This window comes from Chelonia mydas, chromosome 10 (genome assembly GCF_015237465.2).
Source record: "Chelonia mydas isolate rCheMyd1 chromosome 10, rCheMyd1.pri.v2, whole genome shotgun sequence".
NCBI lineage: Eukaryota > Metazoa > Chordata > Testudines > Cheloniidae > Chelonia > Chelonia mydas.
In genome coordinates this window covers 31308991-31316656 of record NC_051250.2, presented here as the reverse complement: position 1 = coordinate 31316656, position 7666 = coordinate 31308991, and the positions used below count along the sequence as shown (strand labels likewise).

Below are 7666 nucleotides of genomic sequence, written 5' to 3'. Positions count from 1 at the left end.
TCCTGCTACAATCTTTATCATCCGCCTCACAGAGAACGGCAAGGCAGATAAAGCACTCAACAGTGTGTCCATCCACCCCCTGGCCACCCATTTCTCTTTGTATGCAACCTCTGAAAGGGGATCCTGCAGAGTTAAATCCATATTTAGTATGTATTACTTTGTTGCTCAAAGTCTTCTTAGTCTTTTTTAAAGTAGCTGTATATAGCAAATTGATACCGAGAAGTTTTTATGCAAGGTATCCAGATGAAAATACAGATCCTTTTCCATTGTAATCCCTAATAATGGACATTGTCCTGATCCCAATTAAAATTCCTGAATATGAACTGGAAATTGTTTGGCAAACAGAGGACTGAAAATAAACATTAAGGGTAAGAGGAGTAGTATCAAGTGACCTACAACAGGCAATAATGTTTTCATTAATGATCTAGAGAAAGGTATAAATTCAACAGGGATTGCATTTGGTAAGAAAAGCTAAATCAGAGGGTCAGACCCACAGTGCACAGAAAGCCAGAGAGATCGTAACAGTGGAGTTTGGGCAATAAGATCAGTTCTAATGAATGCTATATCCAAGGAAAGGAAGTATCAGCAGACACTTGTCACATTTTGATACAGGAAATTCTCCCCCATGGATTTCAGTCTGGAGTGTATGAAATGAGTCCCATTGTGAGGGTCACAGGCCTTGCGCTAGGGCAGGGTATCTGGGGGCATTCTTTCCCTTGGGTGGCTGATCTGTTAGCAAGAGGCAATGACACAGGACTGGGAGAAGGGAGCTGAGGCATGCAGAAAGAACAGGTGATGCTTCTGCTAGACATTATTCAGGGATGTACTGAAATGCTGGCCACATGGGTTTGTGTACTCTGGAAAATCACAGTTATAACATATTAATTAGCACAATGTGAAACACTTAGTATACACCAGGGCTGGTGTGTTTAAGTTTGTATTTGCTGGTTGTGGTTAATCCCCCAGCTCAGTGTAGAGTCTACAAGGTCTTTTCCTCCAGCTTGGCGCTGCGGCACTGCTGGGTGATGGTGGGAGACGCTGCAGGGCCTGGGCCGGTGAACGGAATTGTGGTGGGGAATCAAACGGGTGTTCGAGCAAAGCGGGGGCGAGAGGGTGAACCGGAGCCCGTGGCCCGGCTGCGGGGTCCCGCGGGCTGGGCTGGGAGCGGCAGAGGCTGGCAGGTCCCAGGCTCGGGCAGGGTCTGAGCGGCAGGATACGCACAGGCCGCAGAGACAGCGCCACGGGGGGTAGCCCCGGAGCCCCAGGCTGCTGTGCACGGGTCTGCGCTGGGCCTGCGTCCTGTCCTCGTGCGGGGCCGAGCAGCCCGGGGCGCGGCACAGCCGCGGGTGGGGGGGCCGTCTCATGCCTCGCACGAGCGGGCCCAGCCCCGGGGAAAGCGTCGCTCGCGTCTCGCCACACCCCGAGCCGGCGGCAGAGCGCGGCCTCTAGACCGCCGCAGCGCTATCTGGCGGCGCATGCGCGGAACCGGAAGTGCGCCAGCCATTGCTTCTTTAAGGCCCTTCTAGGCTACTGAACCGAGGCGTCTCTATGGCCTGCGTCCCCCGCTAGCTCGGGGAGCTGTGAGGGACGCGGGGGTGGCGCTGCCGCCGGGGGATGGGCGAGAGTACCAGCCCCATCAGCGTGATCCTGGTGAGCTCGGGCAGCCGCGGCAACAAGCTGCTCTTCCGCTTCCCCTTCACGCGGGGCCCGGAGCACCCGGCCGCCCAGGCCGGTAAGTGACCGCGCGGGGCCGCGGCCGGGCGCACGAGGCTGGAGGGGGCCGCTAGGCCTCGGGGCTTCGTCCTCTGGGCCTTGTCGCACGCAGGGCGGCCTGAGCCCGCCCCTTCCGCTGTGTGGGCTGGGCCCGCGGGTGCCCGCAGCGCGGCTGGGAGCCGGACCCCTCCCAGGCACACAAGGGCTTGCCTCGAATCCCCTTTGAAGAGCGAGGCGGGGGTTGGGCTCAGCCCACTGGCCCTGGGGAGTAGCCGGGCAGCGCTGAGGCTGAGGGGCAGGGAGCCACTTGGGCGCCGAGCTGGAGGGGTGAGGGGGCCAGTGGCCAGGCGTTGGTGGAGTTCCTGAGGCTAAGGGAAGAAGGAGGGAGAGCAATGGAATAAGGACAATGGCCTTCATAACAGTAGACAAACTCAGAGAGCCAGTGGGTGAGGTCCTGAAGGAAGACTATCTTAGAGGAAGATCTCAGTTCAGGAGAGCTGGGGGCAGTGTTTTCCCCCAGGAATTGAAATGGGGGGGGGGGGGCGGTGTTGGAATATTGGGGTGAGGGCTGACGAGCACTGAGACTGGGAAGGCAAAGGTGGGCTGTATGGCACCACAGTAAAAACTGAAAAATGTTCCACAAGTATTTTATTAGATTTAACTCCTGTTTTAAAATCATCACAGAAATTGAAGTCGGCTACTCAAGCCTACTCTGAAGCGCTACATCTACATCCGTCTTGGTTTTTTGTTGTAATTTTGCACTCTTTGGTGTCTTCTTGTGTGTGTGTGTCTGTTACTTTCAGTCCTTCATGATATGCTCACGATCAGGCAGAAGGCGACTTCTTTCAGAACACAAAATTCTATTTAGTGTGGGAAAAGAACGCTCAACTGTAGCTGTTGTGACTGGGAATAGCAAGAGATGAATTCCTACTTCTTTCATCCCAGGAAACATAGCACAAATATTGGGTTGAACCACTAGCGATGATAAAGAAGTTGAAGTTAAATCTTCATTCGTTGGTCGTATGATATTCCACTCAGGGTTCAAAATTCTCTATTCTGTCTTGATCACATAGTAGCCTTATTGCTGGTAGTGCCTTACTCCACTCAGCTGTACGTCTTTTATAAGACAGGCATCTGTAAAAGCTACGTGGAGGCTGAGAATCCAGAAATCGCTATTGTATATTTGTAAGAATCAAGTCTGTGTACTTTTTCAGTTGGCTTAACAAGCACTTCTTGTCCCCTTCACTTAAGGAGTCAATATAAGTACTTTCATTAGTTAACTTCTGGACTGAAGTCTTTGCTTCTTCTAGTACATTTTCAATGGACATCTCTCTGATTAATCCAAGGGTAGTTTCTATTGCTGGACAAAGATCTACTACTGTTGTAGCAGATGCCTGGATGACATTGTTTAATGACCCAAGTGGTTTCAACAGTAGACTTACAAGAGAAAGAATGGCAATAGTCTTCTCTGAACTTAGTAACAAAAGTAGTTCACCAGCCTCACTACGTAGATCTGTCCTATCTTTGTGGATACTTTCTAAAGCCAGTAATAACGGTTGCAGTAATTTTAAGACAACAGTCAAGAATCGCTCATGAGAAAGCCAGCAAGTTTTCCCAGGTTGGACTCATTTGAACTTCAATCCCAGTGTATCTGATGAAGTGAGCTGTAGCTCCCGAAAGCTTATGCTCAAATAAATTGGTTAGTCTCTAAGGTGCCACAAATACTCCTTTCCTTTTAGTGTATCTTCTGTTTGTTTCCAAGATGTTCAAGAGTCCAAAAGGACTGCTGGAAAAAGACTATATAAAAAAGCCATTAAATGTGTGGCTTTTTAATGTCTTTTGAAGATTCTGCATCTTATACTAGCGCTAGCTGGAGTAGATGGCCTCTGCAGTGTGTATAGGAGAGATTTGGGTTATACTTTTCTCTCTAGAGGACTCCACTATGTCTTCCAGAGAAGTTTGTAGCTCCCATCAAATGCATAAGCAGCCATCTATTTGGAGTTCAATTTACAAGCATTTAACATCAAGATAACATACATAATGATGTAATACTTGATGCCTATTTGCATTGGTGCATTCATCAGCCATGTATGCACATATTTTGAATATGGTGAGAGAGTTCTTCACTTTTTCAACTGCATAGTCTTTCACGGTTCACCGCATGCTTCTAGAGAGTCAGCTGAGTTTTTTGCAGACAGATAGTGAGCATTTGCCAATTTTATTTGAAACCAGTGTCCAGCTTCAGGATTAACAAGTGACAATGCACTTAGCATTGGCCTCCGGTTTGTAGTGTGTGGTATTTCTTGCTTAAATAGAAAGTATGATGCAACAGCCATGTTGGTTCACATAAGCTGAATTAAAACAACGAGGAGTCCTTGTGACACCTTAGAGACTAACAAATTTGGGCATAAGCTTTCATGGGCTAAAACCCACTTCATCAGATGTATGGAGTGGAAAATACAGTAGGCAGGTATAAATACACAGCACATGAAACTGAGTTGTGTCTCCAGCATTCTTAACAGCCTCATTAAGTTCTTTTAAAATTGGCTTTGATAGTGACTGGCTTATAAGGCTTTGTGCATGTTGATGCAGTCCAGAGGCATGGTATTTTGGAACCTTTTCATATAGGTTGTCAGTATTGGCTTAGCTGATCAGTCTGGCAAACCAAGCTCCTCCACTTTTACTATATAAATCCAAGATATGCCCACATCTTGAATACTGTGTGCAGTTCTGGTCACCCCATCTCAAAAAAGATATATTGGAAAAGGTGCAGAGAAGGGCAACAAAAATGATTAGGAGTATGGAATATATTTCATATGAGGAGAGATTAAAAAGACTGGGACTATTCAGCTTGGAAAAGAGACGACTAAGAGGGGATATGATAGAGGCTTATAAAATCTCAACTGGTGTGGAGAAAATGAATAAGGAAGTGTTATGTACCCCTGCACTTAACAGAAGAACCAGGGGTCACCCAATGAAATTTAATAGGCAGCAAGTTTAAAACAAACAAAAGGAACTATTTCTTCACACAATGCACAGTCACCCGTGGAACTTTTTGCCAGGGATGTTGTGAAGGCCAAAATTATAACAGGGTTCAAAAAAGAACTAGATAAGTTCATGGAGGTTAGGTCCATCAATGGCTGTTAGCCAGGATGGGGAGGGATGCAACACCATGCTCTGAGTGTCCCTAGCTTCTGTTCAGCAGAACCTGGGAGTGGACGACGGGATGGATCATTCGATGATTCCCTGTTCTGTTTATGCCCTCTGAAGCCCTCGGAATAGTCACTGTCGGAAGATAGGATGCTAGGATAGATGGACCATTGATCTGACCCACTACGGTCGTTCTTACATAACAAATAAGTATAATAATAAAAAAGTTTAGTTCAGAAACTCCCCAAGATAATGACTTCTTGAGATAATGACCTTGGCAAAAAATGCATTTTAAAAATCTTGGCCTTCTAGGAAACACATTTATATACGTTTCCCAGTCACACATCTAGCATTCTGGAGAAAAGTCACTAAAACATAGTCCAATGCTCTGGCTGCTGTTGTTTTTCGTGCCACTGTTCACTCTACCGCTCCATCCCCAATGGCCCTGCACTGTCACCTTCTGCTGCCACCTGCCACTGTGACCTCTGCGAGTTGGTCTCTCTAGGTTCCACCCAGCTCTCAGTGATTTCAGCTCTCAGTGGGGGAACCTCGCTGCTAGTGCAGGCTGGGCTGTCTCTTCCACAGAAACACTGTCCCACAGCAGGTCTAAGCACTTAGATCAGATTATCAGTGATTTCAGCTCTAGTGGTCACTTAACAAACCAAAAGACTCTCTATGAAGCCTAATCAACTCTATCTGTAAACAGGAGAGAGGGGCAGGTCAAATAGTACCTGTGACTCTTAGGCAGAGCCCACACCACCAAGCAGAACACTTGTGCCCCACACACACAAACGCTCTCTGTCTCTGTCTCTCGATATGGCATCCAAACCTCCTGCTTAGGGAGTGAAGTTCAGTTGAGGGTGACCAGTGCTTAATTTGTAATGAAAGAGGTGCCGGGGCTCAAGCAAATATGTTACTTTCATAACTGATGTGAGAAGCCCAGAGGTCTCAGGGCTATGAACTGCCAATCCTAGAGGTGCTGGGGCTCAACCCTGGCAAGCCCTAGCACAAATTAAGCACTGAGGGAGACCTCATTCAGTCGGGCTAAGTACAGTTCTGCTGCCCTTGACTCATATAGTAAGGATAACAACATTTCATGATCCCCACATATAATACTTAAGTGATTTGTAACCCAACACCAGCCAAAATGGATCACTTGGGCAGCACAGCTCTGTCTGCTGGATACCTAGGCAGAGTAGTGTGTTCATGTAAATACAGTCTGGTCCTGAAGCCTTTACATCCACCCCAGCTCATCACTAGCTGTCAGGGGAGAGCTCATTCAGACCTTGCTTATAAATAGCAATTTGAAATTGTTAGGTAGGCCAGTGTAGCCGAAACAAATGTCCTGACATTGTCATAAATAACAGCTGTATGAGGAAGCTAGTCTTTGTTCATACTTTTCAAACCCATTATGCTTTCTCAGGTACAAGTATATACTCATATACTGTATATGCTTTTAAAGTGTGTATTAATGTTTCAGTTTCAATTCAAATTTCCAACCAACGATTAAATTGGCAACACTGCATGTAACTGGGCGGGGGGGGGGAGTGTTGGGGAAATTGTACCCCTTCCCCTCCCCTCCCCCCCCCCCCCCAGTGGGTCTAGGGAAATCCCTGGGTGGGGATTTCTTAAGGAGATCATTAAATTGAGCACAGCAAACTATTTCGATGTGAAGGAAAGATAGGAGGAGTAAGACTCGAGTGACCTGAAAATCAAAAAGGAATCTTACAAAAAGTGGCAACAGAGACAAATTGCTAAGGAGGAGTACGGAAGTATTCTAAGCAGTGGTCGTGTTGCCATGTGGGTCCCAGTATATTAAATGGTCTCTTGAAATCTCTGTTAACTACAGGTTTCAGAGTAACAGCCGTGTTAGTCTGTATTCGTAAAAAGAAAAGGAGTACTTGTGGCACCTTAGAGACTAACCAGTTTATTTGAGCATGAGCTTTCGTGAGCTACAGCTCACTTCATCGGATGCATAGCATATCGTGGAAACTGCAGAAGACATTATATACACACAGAGACCATGAAACAAAACTTCCTCCCACCTCACTCCCCCGCTGGCAACAGCTTATCTAAAGTGATCCCCAAGTAGAGCCATTTCCAGCACAAATCCAGGTTTTCTCACCCTTCCCCCCCCCCACACACATACAAACTCACTCTCCTGCTGGCAACAGCCCATCTCCCTTTGAAACCCCTCTTTATAATGCGCATGATAATCAAGGTGGGTCACCTCCAGCACTAATCCAGGTTTTCTCACCCCCCCCCCCCACACACACCCCTTTTTTTTCCAAAAACCACACACACAAACTCATTCTCCTGCTGGCAACAGCTCATCTTACAATGTGCACAGCAATAATCCAAGTTTAACCAGAACGTCTTGGGGGGGGGTTTGCAGGAAAAAAACAAGGGGAGACAGGCTACCTTGCATAATGACTTAGCCACTCCCAGTCTCTATTCAAGCCCAAATTAATAGTATCCAATTTGCAAATGAATTCCAATTCAGCAGTTTCTTGCTGGAGTCTGGATTTGAAGTTTTTTTGCTTTAAGATAGCGACCCTCATGTCTGTGATTGCGTGACCAGAGAGATTGAAGTGTTCTCCGACTGGTTTATGAATGTTATAATTCTTGACATCTGATTTGTGTCCATTTATTCTTTTACGTAGAGACTGTCCAGTTTGACCAATGTACATGGCAGAGGGGCATTGCTGGCACATGATGGCATATATCACATTGGTGGATGTGCAGGTGAACGAGCCTCTGATAGTGTGGCTGATGTTGTTAGGCCCTGTGATGGTGTCCCCTG

General features: G+C 47.0%; 1 protein-coding gene across 18 annotated transcripts in view; it reads left to right on the top strand.

Annotated features, from left to right (window-relative positions):
- Positions 1-1437: 1437 nt before the first annotated feature.
- NPRL3 (NPR3 like, GATOR1 complex subunit) overlaps positions 1438-7666 on the top strand; it is a 101697-nt gene continuing 95468 nt past the window's right edge. For 3 of the 18 annotated variants that reach the window (XM_043524424.1, XM_037911149.2, XM_043524418.1), the window contains exon 1: positions 1459-1650. Coding sequence is in view for 14 of the 18 variants with exons in the window: in XM_037911148.2 (XP_037767076.1) it covers positions 1615-1732 (118 nt within the window). In the remaining 4 variants the exon portion in view is untranslated. Of the gene's footprint in view, positions 1733-7666 lie in introns of all 18 variants that reach the window. The other 15 variants (XM_043524420.1, XM_043524416.1, XM_037911150.2 and 12 more) reach the window with 12 other exon arrangements.